The sequence below is a fragment of the Bubalus bubalis genome, chromosome 4, assembly GCF_019923935.1.
Source record: "Bubalus bubalis isolate 160015118507 breed Murrah chromosome 4, NDDB_SH_1, whole genome shotgun sequence".
NCBI classification, from domain to species: Eukaryota; Metazoa; Chordata; class Mammalia; order Artiodactyla; family Bovidae; genus Bubalus; species Bubalus bubalis.
The window spans coordinates 60,799,571-60,820,820 of record NC_059160.1 but is presented as its reverse complement, the minus strand read 5'-3'; the positions used below and the strand labels follow the sequence as shown (position 1 = coordinate 60,820,820).

The following is a 21,250-nucleotide window of genomic DNA, read 5'->3' as shown; positions in this document are numbered from 1 at the left end:
CAGCATAATTATTAAAGATAGAAATAAATTATTTTTTGCTTTACATGCTATGCTATTTTTCTCATACTATATAAAATATATATTTTCAAAACCTGTTTACTTGGACTGATATTTCATATTTGTTTAACTTGTTTACTATGCCCATGTGTCTTCTCTCACGATCCTTTATTTTATGATTATAATTAACAGATATGTATGTCTTTAATCCTTACAGGCAGGTTTGGCCTTGGAGTACAAAATGAAGCAGGGTAAAGGCTAACAGAGCTTTGCCAAGGGAACACACTGGTTATATCAAACACCCTCTTCCAACAACTCAAAAGACGACTCTACACATGAACATCACCAGATGTTTAATACCGAAATCAGATTGATTATATTCTTTGCAGCCAAAGATGGAGAGGCTCTATATAGTCAGCAAAAACAAGACCTGGAGCTGACTGTGGCTCAGATCATCAATTATTACAATGTTCAGATTTAAACTGAATATGGTAGGGGAAACCACTAGGTCATTCAAGTATGACCTAAATCAAATCTCTTATGATTACACAATGGAAGTGATGAACAGATTCAAGGGGTTATACCTGTTAGGGTGCCTGACGACCTATGGATAGAGGTTCATGACATTGTAAAGGAGGCGGTGAACAAAACCATCCCCAAGAAACAGAAATGGAAGAAGGCAAAATAGTTGTCTGAGGAGGCCTTACAAATAGCTGAGCAAAGAAGAGAAGTGAAAGGCAAAGGGAAAGATATACCCAACTGAATGCAGAGTTCCAAAGAATAGCAAGGGGATATAATAAAGCCTTCTTAAGTGAACAATGCAAAGAAATAGAGGAAAACTATAGAATGTGAAAGACTAGAGATCTCTTTAAGAAAATTGGAGATATCAAGGGAACATTTCATGCAAAGGTAGGCACAATAAAGGACAAAAAATGCTCAAAGACCTAACAGAAGCAGAAGATATTAACAAGAGGTAGCAAGAATATACAGAAGAACTGTACAAAAAAAGTGCTTAATGACTCAAATAACCATGATCATGTGGTCATTCACTTAAAGCCAGACATCCTGTGCATGGCTCAAGTGGGCCTTAGGAAGCATTACTACAAGCAAAGCTAGTAGAGGTGATGGGATTCCAGCTGAGCTATTTCAAGTCCTAAAAGATGGTGCTGTTAAAGTGCTGCATTTATTATACCAGCAAATTTGGGAAATTCAGCAGTGGTCACAGGACTGTAAAAGGTGATTTTTCATTCCAATCCCAAAGAAAAGCATTACCAATGTTTAAACTACCTTAAAATTGCATTTATTTCACATGCTAGCAAGACTATGTACAAAATTCTTCAAAAAAGGCTTCAACAGCACTTGAACTGAGAATTCCAGATGTGCAAGCTGGATTTAGAAAAGGCAGAGGAACCAGGGATTAAATTGCCAGCATACACTGGATCGTAGAAAAAATAAGACAATTCCAGAAAGACATCGATTTTTGCTTCATTGACTATGCTAAAGCCTTTGCCTGTGTGGATCACAACAAACTGTAGAAAATTCTTTAAGATGGAATACCAGACCCCTGGAATGGAATGCCTGCCTCCTGTATGCAGTTCAAGAAGAAACATTTAGAACTGGACTTGGAACAATGGACTGGTTCAAAATTCAAAAAGGAGTATGCCAAGGCCGTATATTATCACTCTGCTTTTTAAACTTATATGCAGAGTACATCATATGAAATGCCACACTGGATGTCTCACAAGCTGGAATCAAGATTTCCAGGAGAAATATCAGCAACTTCAGATATGCAGATGATACCACTTTAATGGCAGAAAGCAAAGAGGAACTAAAGAGCCTCTTGATGAAAGTGAAAGAAGAGAGTGAAAAAGCCGGCTTAAAACTCAACATTCAAAAAACTAAGATTATGGCATTGAGTCCCATCACTTCATGGCAAATAGATAGGGAAAAAGTGGAAGCAGTAACAGACTATTGTCTTGGGCTCCAAAATCACTGCAGAAGGTGAGTGCAGCCATTAAATTAAAGGACACTCGCTCCTTGGAAGAGAAGCTATGAGAAACCTAGACAGAGACATCACTTTGCTAACAAAAATCCATATAGTCAAGCTGTAATTTTTCCAGTAGTCATGTATGCATGTGAGTGCTGAATCATAAAGAAGGCAGAATGCCAAAGAACTGATGCTTTCAAACTATGTTGCTGGAGAAGATTCTTGAGAATCCCTTAGTCAGCAAGGAGCTCAAACCTGTCAACCCTAAAGGAAATCAGTCCTGAATAGTCATTGGAAGGACTGATGCTGAAGTTGAAGCTCCAATACTTTGGGCACCTGATGTGAAGAGCGGATTGATTGGCAAAAAGCCTGATGCTGGGAAAGATTGAAGGCAGGAGGAGAAGGGGATGACAGAGGATGAGATGATTAGATGTTATCACCGACTCAATGGGCATGAGTCTGAGCAAACTCCAGGAGACAATGAAGAACAGGGAAGCTTGGCATGCTGCAGTCCAAAAAGTTGGACACGACTGAGCAACTGAACAATAGCCAGCTCTGATAGTTTTCTTTTTTCATATTTTCTAGTTCCTTGTAAAAATTATCACTCTGTTCATCTATTGCTTCCCCTAGTTCAGTTAACATTTTCATTACTAATATTTTGAACCGTTTATGTTGAATTATTTATTTTCATTTCACTAGTTGTTCAAATTTCTTTTGTTTGGTTTGAAACAAATTACTCCATCTTCTTTTTGCTTAAATTTCTTTTTTTTTTAATTTTATTTTATTTTTAAACTTTACATAATTGTATTAGTTTTGCCAAATATCAAAATGAATCCGCCACAGGTATACATGTGAAATCCGGTGAAACAGTCATATCTATCCCTGTCTTGAAGGCTGTCTTGTGTGGGTGTATCAATAGACAGTCTGTGTGTGCCTAGTGACTTTGGTCAGGGATCTGGATCAGAAGTGAGAACAAATCCTGTTTCCCCTGGACTGTGCTGGTGGCTATCAACTTGGGGGGATGGCAGTTGGAGATGAAGGGGCTAGAATCAGAGCCAGATGTAAGCTGGGGCTTTTTCTATGGTCAGAGGCCAACACAGCCCCATCAGGGATATGGACTGTCCCTTGGTGCTGAAGAAGAACCACTGAGGGTCAGGTTATATCTGGTTTCCTGTTCCTGTAAGTGTGTGCTCTCCCTGCCTCTCATCATCAACACCTTTATCCAGAAGGGGCTAGAGCTGGAGTAAGAGGGGCCAGAATGGGCACCTGTTGCAGGCCAGGGTGTGTTCTTGGGGGGCTCTGGCACACTAGTATTCAAGACTGGACCTGATATGCTACCTCTATGAGTACCACCAGCAAAGGCCACCCCTACCTTGTTCAGATGTAGTGCCACATCTAAATTGACTTTATCCCCTTGCCCTAGTTGGGAGCTGTGCCATACAGCAAGAGGGGCTGAAGTGAACACTTGACATTGGCCAGGGCACACATGTGGCCAGTATGGGAAAATGACCATAGTCCCAGGTAGTCTCAATCTGCTTCTTCCACCTTGTTTCAGGAGCAAGCAAATATATGTGCTCTTCACAGAGTATAAGTTTCCCAGAGCCCTGCTGCCAGCTCCATGGGTTTTCAAGTCAGCCAAGGAAACTTGTTTTCCCAGTGTTAGACTTTAGGACTGTGGTGGATATGTGGTTCAAACTGCTCACTCCCCAGAGAGGACTTCTGAGTCTATGTAACCTCTTCCCTCTTCAGTGTCCCCTCCTAAGGGTGAAGTTCCCTACCTGATTGCTTCTTTTTCTTTCCTACCTGACTCTGAGGGGATCTTTCTTTACACCTTTAGTTGTATAACAATCTTTCTGGCAGTCTCCATTTTGTTTTCAGTGAGAATTGTTCCATAGGTAGATGTGTTTTCAATGTATTCATTGGGGGAGGTGAGCTCAGCATCTTCCTACTCTGACATTTTCATCTCCCTAAGTAATTTGTTTTAAAAATATCACTGCATATCTTTTAATCCCCTTCACCTATTTTAACCTTCCACCAACTCCTCTTCCCTTTGGTAACCCCTAGTTTCTTCTCTGTATCTGTCAGTCTCTTTCTGTTCTGTTAAATTTGTTTTATTTTTGATTCCACATATAAGTGAAACATTTGACATTTGTCTTTCTCTGTCTGACTTACTTCTTTAAGTATAATACCCTTCAGCTTCATCATGTTTCCACAAATGACAAAATTTCATTTCATTTCGTGGTTGAGTAATACTCAATTGCCTATATACAGGGACCCCTTCTTCCTTATCCATTCATCTCTTGATGGACTTTAGGTTACTTCCATATGTTGGCTACTATAAATAATGCTACTATGGACATTGGGGTGCATCTATTTTTTTTTCAAATTAGTGTTTTTGCTTTCTTTAGATAAATATTTAGGAGTGGAATGGCTGGATTGTATGATAGTTCTATTCTTAATTTTTGAGTAATCACCATGATGTTCTCCACAATGGCTGCATAAATTTAAATTCACATCAACAGTGCACCAGGGCTGCCTTTCCCCCACATTCTCACCAACACATATTATTTACTGTCTTTTTGATGATAGTCATGCTGATAGGTTTGATATGGTATCTCATTGTGGTTTTGATTGGCTTTTTCTTGATGATCAGGGATGTAGAGCACCTTTTCATGTGCCTGTGGCCATCTGTATGTCTTCTTTGGGGGGAAAAATAAATGTCTATTCAAGCCCTCTGTCCAATTTTTAATTGAGTTGTTTGCTAAGGAATGGCAACACAGCCCAGTATTCTTACCTGGAGAATCTCATGGACAGAGGAGCCTGGTGGCCTACAGTCCATAGGGTCACAAAGAGTTGGACATGACTGAAGTTACTTAGGCATCATGCACTGTTTCTGGGCTTTCTATTCTGTTCCATTGATCTCTGTGTCTTTTTTTTTTTTTTTTTTTTTGCAGACCAGACTGATTTGATGACTGTAACTTTATAATATGGTCTGAAGTAAATGAATGTGAGATCTCCAGCACTGTTCTTTTTTTCTGAAAATTTCATTGACTCTTTGGGATCTATTGTGATTCCATAAAATTTTAGGATTATTTGTTCTAATTTTGTGAAAAATGTCATAGGAATCTTAACAGGGATTTCATTAAATCTATAGATAACTTTGGGTAGTATGGATATATTAAAAACATAATTCTTTTAATCTGTAAACCCAGGATATCTTTCCATATATCTGCATCATACTCAATGCCTTTCATCAATGTTTTATACTTCAGAATAGAAATATTTCACAACACTGGTTAAATTTCTTCTTGAGCAATTTATTCTTTTTGATGCAATTATTAATAGGATTGTCTTCTTGATTTTTCTTTCTAGTAGCTTCACTGAGCTATCATTTGCTCTTATGCATAATGATAATAAATTTTATATCACACTATTGTTTCCAAAATTATATGATTTACATAAAACACCTACCAGTTTCTGTCATTTATGGAGTAGTCAATAAACAGAGTTCTTATCTCTAATACCATATTTGTTGTTTAGCCTACTTCAGTAGAGATGAAAAGGTGAAAGCATTTAAGAATAAATGCTTTTAGGATAAGGATAGGATAGGATAAATTAAGGATAAAGTAGTTTAGCATTTCACATGGAAGTCTTTTTAAGAAGTAAGTTGTACTTCTATTTAAAAGTTCTGTTAGAGATCTATTTTAATCAAAAACAAACAAAAAGTAGTAGAAAATTCTCTGAGGATTCAGGATTCCGAGGTGATGGTACCAGCATGATTAGAAATAATCAAATTGATATTTCATAGACAAACTGAAATAATGAAGATGACAGATGATGTAACTTTAATCTACCTTGGTACAGAAAGAAATAGGAATTGGGACATTTTAGTTTAAAACTGCTGCATCCTTATCAAGAGTTTCAGTACATGCTCTATGTTAAATACAGTGTAGATGATAGAACTTTAAAATATATATAATATTTCAGAATAGCTCAATGATAAAGTAGTGGTTTAACTTGAACTTATGTTTTCAAAGGACATTCCTCCCAATTAGCACATAACATAATCAAAATTAGTCAGGAATTTAGAGAGTGTTAAGTCTTATTTTAATTAGATTGTCTCAAAATGTATATATGTATGTTCTTCAACTTTTGTGATCTTAAAATTTCTAAAAGTTTAATAATGCTTCAGAGTCCTTAGCTCTACTTTCACAAAATGGATAAAAATGATACTTAAATTATCACCAAAAATGTAATAATTTGTTTAAATATACATTTTCCCTACAATTATGTTTAAGACCCAAATAGCCTTTAAAATATAGTTCATTTTATGGTTTTTAAATAAACGTATAAAATTGTCTGGTCAGTTACATATTATATGTAGTTTTCTTCTTGCCTATCATTTATTTTGCTCATAAGATAGTATTCAAATATACTTTCTTATAAAGAACCAATTTCTAAAGAATGTATTAAAACAATAATCATATTTTAATAAACATTTAAAACATGAATGTGAACATTATATTATGTTTTAATTTTCAATTATTTTAAATAGAATATGCATTAATAAATTAGTAGTATGAAAAATATAAATGGATATTAGTTTTAAGTAGGTATTAAGTGATAACAACTAAAATATAGTAATAACATGGCATCACAAGCTGCTTTAAATATACTTAAAATGTAAGGATACTTTTAGGCTTGACTAACTAGAACTGAGAGATAAAGAAACAAATTAAAAATGTGTCTCAGTTTCTTTCACATGTACAAAGAAGGTGAGATTCAAAATAAATCTCTATAGAAGAATATAAATAAAATTAAAATTCTAGCACAAAATTTGTGTAAAAATAAAGCTTTAAATACAGATTAATGTTGTAAAAATGAGAGGAAAAGCAGAGGAAATGTGTATTAGAACTACATTGGATATGCTGTTGTTAATTGATGCCCTTTTGTTTATCTTCTTTATGTATAGTGCAAATCGTATTCATTCCTTTGAGAAAGAAACAACTCTATGTATCGTATTCATGAAGGCTTTCTTCACTTGTTGGTTCCTTAAGGTATAAATAAAAGGATTCAAAAGTGGAGCAACAGAGGTGTTGAGCACTGAAATTCCTTTGGAAAAAGATATTCTTTGTTTGACTGAAGGTTTAACATACATAAAGATGCAGCTGCCATAAGAAAGGGATATCACAATCATGTGAGAGGAACACGTTGAAAAAGCCTTTCTCCTGTGACTAGCTGAGGGAATTCTTAGAATGGTCAAGGCAATACAGGTATATGATATGATCACCATTACCAATGTGATCACCAGTGTCACCAGAGCTGAGATGAATCCCATCATCTCGATTAACTTTGTATCTGAGCAGGAGATTTGTAGGAGGGGAGTGGAGTCGCAATAGAAATGATCAACAACGTTGGAGGCACAGAAGTCAAGGTTTAGGCCATAGAGGAGTGGTGGAAAGATGACAAAGAATCCAGCAATCCAACAACTGAGGACAAGCTGCATGCAGATTTTACCGTTCATGATGGTTGTGTAATGCAAGGGCTTACAGATGGCAACATAGCGGTCATAGGACATTGCTGCCAGTAAGTAAAATTCAGACGCTCCAAGAAGAATGGCAAAAAACACTTGACTCACACAACTGTTATAGGAAATGGTTTTGTCTCCTGTTGCCATCATAACCAGCAATTTAGGGGTGCATGTAGTAGTATATGAAATTTCTAAAAAGGCAAAATTTCGAAGGAAAAAGTACATGGGGGTCTTCAGGTGAGTATCTACCAGGGTGAGCGTGATGATAATCAGATTGCAAGTGATGCTTAGCACGTAGGTGAGTAGTAGGAAGATAAATAAAATGATTTTCATTTGTGGGTTACTTGTTAAACCTGCTAGAATAAACATTACCACCCTTGTATGATTTCCCATTCCAGTTTTCTGACAATTGCTCTGTCCGAATAGAAGAAAAAGAAAAAAAAAAAATGAACCCAAGGGAGACATAAGAGAAATAATCATTATTTAAGGTAAAGTTACGTAATGGCAACCCACTCCGGTACTCTTACTGGAGAATCCCATGGACGGAGGAGCCTGGTAGGCTGCAGTCCATGGGGTCACTAAGAGTGGGACATGACTGAGCGACTTCACTTTCACTTTTCACTTTCATGCATTGGAGAAGGGAATGGCAACCCACTCCAGTGTTCTTGCCTGGAGAATCCCAGGGATGGAGAAGCCTGGTGTGCTACCGTCTATGTGGTCACACAGAGTCGGACATGACTGAAGTGACTTAGCAGCCGCAGCAGCAAAGCAAATTTTCTTGTACAGCAAAACAATGCTCATTCATGTTTTAAAAGTGTTTTTTTTTTTTTTTTTCAGAAATAGTAATAGATACATGTGCAAAATATCTGGATAGATTAATTAAAGGTTCAGCTTGCAGTTCTTTTAGAGAATCATCTATATAACACTAGTAATTGTTGATAGTTTTTATGTAAGTCAATCAGGGATACAAAGAACTTTTAAAGTATAATGCTTTTTCTCTCTTTATATTATCCAAGAGTTTGGATATGTGCCATTTCCTGTTCAATTAAGTTCTCAGACTAGAACCAAAATTATATCTATCATTGAAGCCCGGGTTTCATACACACACACACTATTCATCCTCAATAAACAGAGCTAGGGGAAGGCAATGGCACCCCACTGCAGTACTTTTGCCTGGTAAATCCCATGGATGGAGGAGCCTGGTGGGCTACAGTCCATGGGATCTCGAAGAGTCGGACACGACTGAGCGACTTCACTTCCACTTTTCATTTTCATGCTTTGGAGAAGGAAATGGCAATCCACTCCAGTGTTGTTGCCTGGAGAATCCCAGGGATGGGGGAGTCTGGTAAGCTGCCGTCTATGGGGTCGCACAGAGTCGGACACGACTGAAGCGACTTAGCGGCAGCAGCAGAGGTACATCTTTTCCATTTTACTCAATTAACCAAACTCAAATGCCTGATTTTAGACTCATTTATCTTCATAGCTAACCTGATCCGATTTCATATAAATTAATATGGGGCATTGGAAATAGTCTTATTTTCTGTTCTTGGGTTTCTCTGGTGGCCCAGTGTTTGAGAGTTCGCCATGCAATGAAGGGGACACCAGTTCGACTTCGGGTTCAAGAGAATCTCATATGCTGCACAGTGAGTAGGCTCTTGCATCACAACTACTGAGCCTGCACTCTAAAGCCTGTGCTCTGCAACAAGAGAAGCCACTCCAATGAAAAGCCCGTACACTACAACTATACAGAGTAGACCACACTTCCAGGAACTAGAGAAAGCCCGCACAGCAACGAAGACCCAGAGTAGCCAAAAATGTGCACGTGTTAGTTGCTCAGTTGTGTCCGACTCTTTGCGACCCCATGGACTGGCTGCCAGGTTCCTCTGACCATGGGATTCTCCAGGCAAGAATACTGGAGTGGGTTGCCATTCCTTTCTCCAGGGGATCTTCCCAACCCAGCGATCCAACCCAGGTCTCCTGCATTACCATGTAAGCCACCAGGGAAGCCCAGCCAAAAATAACTAGCTAAATAAATAGAATGTTTTTAAAGTCTTATTGTTTGTTCTTTATAGTATTTCCATCTCCTTAGTCTCTGATGTAACCTATCCTTCCCATTTTGTATACTAAAACAAAATCTGCAAGTACAGTCTGTAAAGTCAATGTGTGTATTGAGAAATTGCAGTTTTCCTCTGCAGGTTATGATTCTGAGAATGGATAGGTAGAATAAAGTGAAAAATAAGGAGAAGGGATACAGAGGCAAAGAGAGAAATATAAATATGGCATCATGAGATTGTATGAAGTGGAGGAAGTTAAGAGAAGAGAAATATAAACATAATGGTAAAACTCTAAGTAAATCAAGAGAGGTAAGAAAAGGTTTTCAGGGATAGGGTAGTGAGTTTGAAGGAAAAGTTAAAGTAAGGTTAAAATATGTAAATATTAAAGGAGGAAATTTTTATGACTGAAATTTCTCTCCATCTGCTTATATTCCTTATACTTACCTTTTTGTTCTCTATCTAAAATACAGACTGAAAACATGAACAATTTTGAGAGTAGCATAGTCTAAAAAAGACGATTAACTGGTAAATTTTAATACATAATGAATCACATAATAGGGTGACACAAATATTAAGAGATGCATATGTCCCTATTGTAAGGATATTAAGTGTCTGGGTAATGTGCAATTAAAGAAATATTGTCTATTTACAACTATTCCTCTCACTGGCATATACTGAGTGAGACAGATTATTCAGGTTTGCACAGCCAGTAAAAGTGGACATGAAGATTAATTGAAAATGTGTTCTCTCTAAAGCTGTCCTCTTAGTAGTAAAACATTTTTACGAATAATTAGAAGCCAGAATACAGTGTATTTGCTCAAATTCATGTATCAAAACCATACATATTAATGTATGGTTAACCATATATATTAATGTATATTAATATATACAAATTTATGAATGAAAAGAGATGACATTTTTCTTGGACATTATTTGAACATCCAGAAAATTGTGCGGCAATCTGCTATAATTTTTTTTTCTCATTTACACCATTTATCATAATGGCAACAATTGTAGAATGCATATATCTAAATAATCTTATAAGAATTTTATCATGTTACATCATTCCTTTGTCCAGCTTCACCAATCATATCACAGCAACGATTCCCCAACAGACTATAAAAAATTTACATTACAAACCGTTAGAAAAAAGGTCTATGAACACTGTTAGGGTTAGCTGTGTTAGATATTGTGAATATCAGCTAAATTACAGACACACACACACACACACAAAAGAACTTCAAGACTAAATTTTTGTTATGTAGCATTACACTTCTTTCACTGTTTTTCCCTAAATCAAAATTTAAAAGGTTAACAAAAATAAGGTAACATAGAACTAATGTGTATATACATATACACACACATACGTACACAAAAGAAAATATTATCTTTACATTTTAAAACATACCCAGTCTTTTCATATGTTGAGTCCTAAATCATTCTGCCAAAACATTTAAAATACCAACATCTTCTTTACAGAAGACATATATGCATATTGATTCATGTGACATATCTTTGCCTCAATATTTAGTTTTTGTCATCATGCGGAACAGGGTACTGATATTTCATTCCTCTCCAAATGCATTTCACTCCACTTCATAATCTGTGATTATAGTTTATTACATATATTGCAAAGTTTGAAACAATTTGATTAGATCTTTTAACACAGTTTTTAGGCTACTACTTTAAAGTCCCCATTATATACTTAATACTTTTCTATGTACTACCCAGAGTGCCATACAAATTAATAAACTCTTGACCACATGTAGTGTTTATGCCTTCTGTGCCCCGAAATATAATATCTAAAGATGATGGAGAATTCTCAGGAGGATGAGATTCATGAACACTATTTCCCAATGGACAACAAATTTGTATATTATAAAGTGTTCTCTCTAGGCACTAAATAATTTAATATATAGATATAGATATAACTGCTTTTAATGTATCTTCAAAGAATTAAGTATAATTTGTTTAATATATTATTGCCCTTCTACACATTCCTGTTTTGAAATCCCAGATACAAAGATAAAGATTTGAAAGGAGAAATAAAAAAGATTATTTTATTTTAATTAGTAATAAATAGTAAGAATATTAGATGGAGAACATAGCTTGTTATAGAAAACATTGTATCTTAGGCTAAATGCATAATTATTAACAATTCAGGCATGCCTAAAGAAAAGTTGTTCTTTCTTGTTTTCCAAATAGTGTCTGTGGTATTGTCTAGTAGAACACAAATTAATAGTTCACAGTAACTGAGAATTCTCCATTTCTTTACTATAAATAGAATATTCATCTATATGTACATGTAGCTAGCCTTTCTTGCAACTTGTTGTGGTCATTTGACTAAATTCTATTCAAAAGATGTAAATGGAGATACTTTGTGCAACTTTCAGGCATATCCTTTGATAGAAGGGCTTAGTTCTCCTCTTTCTCCCCCCCTGCCCCCACTGTTCTAATGCAGTGGGATGGAAGTATTCTGAGCCATGAGTATTCGAAATCTCAGTAGGAATGGTGAATCAACAAGACAGAACACACCCAGGTTCCAGAGTGGATCATAGCCTACATCAGCATAGAAACACAATGACTTAATGAAGAGTTTTTAGCATATCAGCCTGAATATTTAAATGAGATAAAAATAAACAATTTTTAAACGACTATGATATTTATCTTTCTCATATTCTACCAAATCTAGGATATTATACAAATCTAAGAACGGCATGAAGTTTTATTCCACTTAAGAGGCAAACAGGTTAGCCTATCACTACTTCACAAATATGGACAAAAGATCAGAGCCTACTGCCACAGAGATGGAAATTTTATTATTCACTACATAGGTGAAAGCAAGAGCTTCATGTTCTCACATTTCCCCTTTTCCTCTAAATTCCATGAAAACCCCTAGTGGATGTTGTTTACAATATGCTCCTCTATCAACAATAACCTTAGAGGAACCCCAAGGTTAGTTAATTCTCAACTTTTCAAAGGGAAAATCTGCCTAAACTTATCCAATTAGAAGGCAATGTCTTTAATTTTCTGAAGGAAATGAAAAACCTGCCAAAGATGTAAAACATTCTTGAGAAGGCAGTCCAGGATAAGACTGACCACAAGAGGTACAGACATATATACAAATTAAGCCACCCCTCATTTCTAAAGCATTTTGACTTCTGTTGAAATTTCTCCTAAGTACATCATTCTGGTGAGCTCTCTAATTAAACTGGAGGACTTTTCTCTCACTCCTAAGGTGCAAGTCACAAATATTTCAGAAGAGTCAGCCCAATGCTCAGTCTTCACACAAGAAATACAAACCCAAGTGCACATGAGGTTTCTTAGAAAGAAAGTGTTTACAATTTTGCTGCAAGAAGCACCCAGATTAAAATTTTATTATACCAGCATAGCCTTCCACTTGGCTGGTAAGCCTCAGGGATCCCATACTGAAACTTGGTTTTGGATGGAATGTTTTAATTCAGTCTGTCCTATTTAATTTAATCCAATTTAATCCCAAATCAATCCAATCTGTCCTATTTGTTCATGCCATCAAACATGTGGTATTTTTCACCCTTACTCACTGGCTGAGAGTAGGGGTGGGAAAAGCATCCAGAAATATTCACCTTAGGATGGGGTTGGGGTGCTGCTAGTGACATCCCCTATTGTGTCTTTTATCTTGATAACCTTTCTGAGTGAGGATTGCAGAACCAACTGTCATGTAAACTTGTTTGCAACTGTTCAAGAGATCTGCCAGTGGAGTGTTTTTCTTCTGGATAGAGGCTCCAGGGATAGTTCTTACTGAAGAAAGATCATAAATGTTTGTCCCAACTCATGCTTGCCAAGGTCTAAGGTATTCAAAAGCAGAGACATTACTTTCCCAACAAAGGTCTGTCTAGTCAAGGCTATGGTTTTTCCAGTAGTTATGTATGGATGTGAGAGTTGGACTGTGAAGAAAGCTGAGTGCTGAAGAATTGATGCTTTTGAACTGCAGTGTTGGAGAGGACTCTTGAGAGTCCTATGGACTGCAAGGAGATCCAACCAGTCCATTCTAAAGAAGATCAGCCCTGGGATTTCTTTGGAAGGAATGATGCTAAAGCTGAAACTCCAATACTTTGGCCACCTCATGTGAAGAGTTGACTTATGGGAAAAGACCCTGATGCTGGGAGGGATTGGGGGCAGGAGAAGGGGACGGCAGAGGATGAGATGGCTGGATGGCATCACCAACTCGATGGACATGAGTTTGAGTGAACTCCGGGAGTTGGTGATGGACAGGGAGGCCTGGAGTGCTGCAATTCATGGGGTCACAAAGAGTCAGACATGACTGAGTGACCGAACTGAACTGAACTGAACTGAAGGTATTTTCTCACTAAATGCTAGGTTATTCTGTCCCTGCACTTCCAGAAAAATTGGTGCTCCTTTTCAGTTAGTATAATTTCATCAGTGTTTCCAACATCACCTATTCACACTCAGGCTTTTTTTCAGAAGAGTCAAGTGACTAAATGACAAGCCCCTTTTAATGAAACTTAACCAGAATTGGAAAAGGTCAGTTTTCATTCCAATCCCAAAGAAAGGCAATGCAAAGAATGTTCAAACTACCACAGAATTGCACTGATCTCATATATTAGTAAATTAATGCTCAAAATTCTCCAAGCCAGACTTCAGCAATATGTGAACTGTGAATTTTCAGATGTTCAAGCTGGATTTAGAAAAGGCAGAAGAACTAGAGATCAAATTACAAATATCTACCGGATCATTGAAAAAGAAAGAGAGTTCCAGAAAAATATCTAATTCTGCTTTATTGACTTTGCCAACTTTTGATTGTGTGGATCACAACAAACTGTGGAAAATTCTGAAAGAGATGGGAATAACAGACCACCTGACCTGCCTCTTGAGAAATCTGATGGAGGTCTGGAAGCAACAGGCAGAACTGAACATGCAACAACAGACTGGTTCCAAATAGGGAAAGGAGCACGTCAAAGACTGTATATTGTCACCCTGCTTATTCAACTTATATGCAGAGTACATCACGAGAAACAATGGGCTGGATGAAGCACAAGCTGGAATCAAGACTGGGGAGAAATATCAATAATTTCAGATATGCAGATGACACCACCCTTATGGCAGAAAGTGAAGAACTAAAGAGCCTCTTGATGAAAGTGAAATAGGAGAGTGAAAAAACTGGCTTAAAACTCAACATTCAGAAAACTAAGATCATGGCATCTGGTCCCATCAATTCATGGCAAATAGATGGGGAAACATTGGAAACAGTGACAGACTTTATTTGTTGGGACTGCACAATCACTGCAGATGGTGACTGCAGTCATGAAATTAAAAGACACTTGCTCCTTGGAAAAGTTATGACCAACCTAGACAGCATATTAAAAAACAGAGACATTATTTTGCCAACAAAGTCTGTCCAGTCAAAGTTATGGTTTTTCCAGTAGTCATATATGGATGTGAGAGTTGGACTATAAAGAAGGCTGAGCACGGAAGAATTGATGCTTTTGAACTGTAGTGTTGGAGAAGACTCTTGAGAGTCCCTTGGACTGCAAGGAGATCCAACCAGTTCATTGTAAAGGAAATCAGTCCTGAATATTCATTGGAAGGACTGAGGCTGAAACTGAAACTCCAATACTTTGGCCTTTTGATCTGAAGAACTGACTCATTTGAAAAGACCCTGATGCTGGGAAAGACTGAAGGCAGGAGAAGAAGGGGACAACAAAGGAAGAGATTTTTGGATGGCATTACTGACTCAATGCACATGAGTTTGAGTAAACTCTGGGAGTTGGTGATGGACAGGGAGATCTGGCATGCTGTAGTCCATGGGGTTGCAAACAGTCAGACATGACTGAGCCACTGATCTGAACTAAACTGGACCAGAATTAAGTGCAAATCCATAAGGTCCTTCCCTGTGAAGATGTTGCCAAATGGATGTTGTGCCAATCAGACTGACTAGGGGATGTAGTTAGGGGAAAGCAAAACATCATTCCCAAGAATAATAATCTAGATGGAATCTTGGGTTTCCAAGTAGATATGTGTATCTCTCTATCCCCAGTACCCTTATTCTGATCACTACCAAGAAGAAATGAAAGGAGATAACTCCCTTCTTGGAACAGTTGGATTCAGTGACTACATCCTTTAACTAGGTCCCAGGGATCAGGAAGAGATGAGAGAGATGAAATCTGACTTTTGCTCATCAGTTTGCCCAATAAATGTGGTCAAATTGCAGTTTCTCTGAAGAGCTGAACACTTGACAGAGATTAGTATACAGAACCAAAATAGTGTAGATGCAACCAACTGATCCCTAACTTGAAATATTGGCAAAATATGTGGAAATGCTGAATAGACATTTTTCCAAAAAGGCATGCAGATGGACAACTGACACATGAAAAGATAACTCAAAATTGTGATCATTGGAGAAATGCAAACTAATACTGCAATGAGATATCAATTCACACATTTTAGAGTGACTATTATAAAAAAGACAAAAACTAATAAGTGATGTGGAGAAAGAACAATTGTGAATTATTGGTGGGAATGTAAATAATGTAGCCACTACGGGAAATACTATAAAGTTCACAACGAAATTAAAAATGGAACTACTATATGATCTAGAAATTCCACTTCTTGGCATTTATCTGAAGAAAATTAACTCTTATTCAAAAGGATATAAGGGCCCCCATGTAAACTACAGCATAATTTGCCACCACCAAGGTATGACCATCATGGGTGAATGGATATTCAAAACTTAATGAAGAGATGGTCATTTCTCCATTGTACCTTCTTCCTTCCTTTGTGCATGCGTGCCTGCAGTCTAAGTCACTTCAGTCACACCCAACTCTTTGTGACTCCACAGACTGTAGTCCACCAGGCTCCTCTGTCCGTGGAATTCTCCAGGCAAGAATACTGGAGTGGGTTGTCATGCCCTCGTCCAGGGGAACTTCCCAACCCCAGGATAGAACTCATATCTCTTATGTCTCCTGCATTGGCAAGCAAGTCTTTTACCACCAGTGTTATCTGAGAAGCCCTCTTCCTTCTTTTGTTGTCAACTAACTGCCCATAGATGAGTTAGTGTATTTCTGGGCTCTTTATTCTGTTCTATTGATCTATGTGTCTGTTTTTGTGTCCATAGCACATTGTTTTCATCACTGTGGCTTTGAAGTATTGTCTGAAATATGGAAGAGTTATACTCCCAGCTTTGATCTTTTTCTCAGGATCATTTTGCAATTATGGGTCTGTTTTGGGTCCATATAAATGTTAAGATTATTTGTCCTAGTTCTGTGAAAAATATGGATATTTTGATTCTGTCTTTCAATTGCTCAGTCATGTTCAACTCTTCATGACCCCATGGATTGCAGCAAGCCAGGTTTCTGTCCTTCATTATCTCCCGGAGTTTGCTCAAACTCATGTCCATTGAGTTGATGATGCCATCCAACCAACTTACCCTCTGCTGCCCCTTTCTCCCTGTGCCCTCAGTCTTTCCCAGCATCAGGGTCTTTTCCAATGCTTGGCATCAAGTGGCCAAAGTATTGGAACTTCAACTTCAGCATCAGTCCTTCCAAAGAATATTCAGGGTTGATTTCCTTTAAGATTGACTGGTTTGGTCTTGCTGTCCGAGGGTCTCTCAAGAGTCTTCTCCACTACACAGTTTGAAAACATCAGTTCTTTAGTGCTCAGCATTCTTTATGGTCCAACTCTCACATCCGTACATGCTACTGGAAAAACCATAGCTTTGATTAGATGGACCTTTGTCAGCAAAATGATGTCTTTGCATTTTAATACACTGTCTGGGTTTTCATAGCTTTTCTTCCAAGGAATAAGCGTCTTTTAACTTGATGGCTGCAGTCACCATCCTCAATGATTTTGGAGTGCAAGAAAATAGTCTCTCACTGTTTCCATTGTTTTCCCCATCTATTTGCAATGAAGTGATGGGACCCAATGACATGATATTAGTGTTTTGAATGTTGAGCTTTAAGCCAGCTTTTCACTCTCTTCTTTCACCTTCATCAAGAGGCTCTTTAGTTCTTCTTCACTTTCTGCCATAAGGGTGATATTATCTGCATATCTGAGGTTATTGATATTTCTTCTGGCAATCTTGATTCCAGCTTGTGATTCATTCAGCCCATCATTCGCATGATGAACTCTGCATAATAGTTAAATAAGCAGGGTGACAATATACGGCCTTGATGTACTCCTTTCCTGATTTTGAACCAGTTGGTTGCTCCATGCCTAGTTCTAACTATTGCTTCTTGACCTGAGTACAGGTTTTTCAGGAGGCAGGTAAGGTCGTCTGATATTCCCATCCCTTTTCAGAATTTTTGTTGTGATCCACACAGTCAAAGGCTTTAGCATATTCAATGAAGGAGATGTCTTTCTGAAATTCCATTGCTTTTTCTATGATCCAATGGCTGTTGGCAATTTGGTCTCTGGTTCCTCTGCCTTTTCTAAATCCAACCTGTACATATGGAACTTCTCAGTTCACCTACTGTTGAAACCTAGCTTGAAGGGTTTTGAGCATTACATGCTAGGATGTGAAATGAGTGTGATTGTGTAGTAGCTTAAACACTCTTTGGCATTGCCCTTGTTTGGGACTGGAATGAAAACTGATCTATTTTAATAGGGAATCATTGAATCTGGGTACTATGGTCACTTTCACAATATTAATTATTCTAATCCAGCAAGTTAGTTAAGCTTTAAATAGGCTAGAGATTGTTATTCATAAGTGAGTATGATAATACATGTCTTATGTTGTTTTCAAGATGCAGGCTAGTACGTTTCACAAACCTGGCCATTGTAAATAATTAGTTAATGTTAGCAATAATTTATCTGGTTATCGCAAGGCAGTAATGCCATAAAATCTCTAGATTTTCTGCAATATGTTTCTAAACATATACCAGTAGTCCAAGCCTGGTTGAAAATTTGAAACTATCAGTGTGTGTAGTTTAAGAAATGCATTAAATTGGTTTGTTCCAAATTTCTATTCAGAATTCAAACTTGGAATCCACTACAGAAAAGCTGATCAGGTGATCAAATCCAGGTGGGGTACTAAACTCTGCATAGAATATACACCAAATTGAATCTCTAAATTTCTGAACGGTGGAAAGGAACATGGAAAATTGAAGTCTCACTTTATCTTCCTCTGTGGGAATTTTTAAAGGAAATCAACAGTCACCAAACCAAAATGCAAATTAATATGATCATATTAAGAAATGTATATGTGATCTGAGCACGAAGAGAAAATAGAAGTGAAAGTTAGACTGGGATTTTTAGGCAAGTCACAATGAACATTGTAAGTCATGTAAGATAGTAATATTATGTAAAACACAAACATAGAAGAGATGTACAACACACTTCACACTTCTTGATTTATTTTACTTATAAACTCAAGAATGTCACTAATGTTGTTCACTTCATTAAGAAAGCCTCAATATTTTTGATCATGAGCTTAAAAGCATATTTCACTTGTCTGTTTCTCAGTGTATAAATAAAAGGATTCAACATGGGGGCAACAGAAGTACTGAGCAGAGCTATCCCTTTATTTAAAGACACTCTTTGCTTGGCAGAGGGTTTCACATACATGAAGATGCAACTTCCATAAGAAATGGACACAACAACCATGTGAGAAGAACATGTGGAAAAGGCTTTCCTCCTCTTTTGAGAAGAAGGTATCTTCAGAATAGTCCTAATGATGTTTGTGTAGGAGAAAATCACTAACACCAGAGTAACCAGGAGAGTTAAAATGGCTGAGAGAAGCATCATTATTTCTACTTTATCTGTGTCTGTGCAAGAGAGTTGTAATATAGGAGATACATCACAGACGAAATGATCTACAGTGTTGGCTGCACAGAAATCAAGCTGGAGACCCACGAGGAGTGGTGGAAAAATTATTATGAAACCAGCCAACCATGACGCAAAGACCAGTACGTTGCACACTCTGTCACTCATGATGGTCATGTAATGCAGGGGTTTGCAGATGGCCACGTAGCGGTCATAGGACATGGCAGCCAGAAGAAAAAATTCGGTTGCACCCAAGAGAATAGTAAAAAACAGCTGTGCTGCACAATTGTTGTAAGAAATGGTCTTATCACCTGTTGCCATACTGACAAGAAATTTGGGGATGCAGACAGTTGTGAATGAGATTTCTAAAAATGAGAAATTTCGAAGAAAGAAATACATGGGTGTCTTGAGGTGTGAATCTAGCAGGGTAAGGATGATGATGATTAGATTTCCAGTGACGCTCATTAAGTAAGTGAAAAAAAGGAGAAGAAAAATAACCACCTGTAATTGTGGATCATTGCTTAGTCCAAGAAGAATAAAGGTTGTTACTGTTGTGCGGTTTCTCATCGCTGACTTCTATTTAAAAAAAGTAAGAAAGAAGAATCAAAAAGGAATAACAGCCCATAAAAATGTACTCATATAATCTTTATTCAAAATTTCACTGAGTGCAATTCATGAGGTTTTTTTGTTTGTTTCCTCAAGTGTCATAAATTCATGTGTTCCCAAAGGAAAACATAGTACATTGATAATCATATAAAAATAGAAACAAAGAGAAAATAATAGTATCTTAACTTGTATATTCTGTATTTTCAAAGTTTCCAATCAATTTAGTATACATTAAATTATTTACATAACTTTCTTCTTCTTTCATTATTAAAAGAATCATTTATGTTTATATGGATGAAAATACAAAGTGATGGAACTATCTTCTTGGGTCACAGATTCTAAAGCTACACAGAGCCTCCAAAGATCTTCAGAAAGCCATTTACTTAAGAAAGGTTAAATGTCATTATCTTCAATTTACAGGAAGATGATTAATTCTACTCTGCCAAACATCTCTTTTTGTGTTTATTACAGTTTAAGGTAAACTTTATAATTCTGGAAGTCAGATTTCACCTGAGGTGAAATTTTCACCTTTAAAAATTAACATAACTTGACCTAAGTATTCCTAGCCTATATAAAGTGGGAATTACTTTTACCAAACTTCTATAAACTTCAGTATTTAAATCCTCATGACCACTTTTAATTCTGCTTTTTCCCACTCTACGTGAAGATTTAAATTTATTTAAATTTACTTTCATCTTACTCACTCTGGCTGTGCTCTTTTTTCTGATATTCACTCAAGCAGAGACAAAGTATATCTTCCTGCATGGAGTGTGTTATATAGCACACTTTACTAAATATCTGAAGTAATGAGCAAGGTTCTAGAATAAGGTATTTAAAACAATAAAATATTATCTAGACATGCCTGGTGCATCACTGCTCCATGTGTCTCCCCCTCTTGCCATGGGAGCCACTTCTTTTTTATTCACCCCTAACCTCATTTCTTTCTGGTTCAATACATGACAATTTGAAATTCTGTTCTCCATCTTGTTTTCTTATTTTTTTATCTTCTTCAAAATCATCCTTACATCTTACATTCATCACCACAAAAGTGTATCATCAATTCTTTCTAGAGAATGAAAATATTTTCCTTAAGAATAATATGATGTCATATCTGAAACGATTTTATCCCCATTATATTTCTATATTCCAATTCTGGACTTAATATGCAAACATCTCAAATGATTATAAATGAATACAATGCAACTAAAATCTTTGTCTTCCTTCTTTTACCTCCTTTGTTTTCTATCCTCTTCAATGGATCCTTTTTTCTAAATGTGTTTATATTCTAAGTAAAATTTATACTCAGTGAGATTTTAG

The 21,250-nt window shown here is 36.8% G+C and overlaps 2 protein-coding genes across 2 annotated transcripts; both read right to left on the bottom strand.

The window, feature by feature from the left end:
* Window positions 1-6,968: 6,968 nt before the first annotated feature.
* Window positions 6,969-7,907, bottom strand: LOC102400934 (olfactory receptor 6C74-like). The gene has a single exon (XM_006051074.4). It carries the CDS (start codon window positions 7,905-7,907, stop codon window positions 6,969-6,971), a length of 939 nt encoding a protein of 312 aa, XP_006051136.3.
* Window positions 7,908-18,955: 11,048 nt separating this feature from the next.
* On the bottom strand, window positions 18,956-19,894 carry LOC102414748 (olfactory receptor 6C74). Its single transcript, XM_025282434.3, has one exon. It carries the CDS (start codon window positions 19,892-19,894, stop codon window positions 18,956-18,958), a length of 939 nt encoding a protein of 312 aa, XP_025138219.2.
* Between the last annotated feature and the right edge of the window lie 1,356 nt (window positions 19,895-21,250).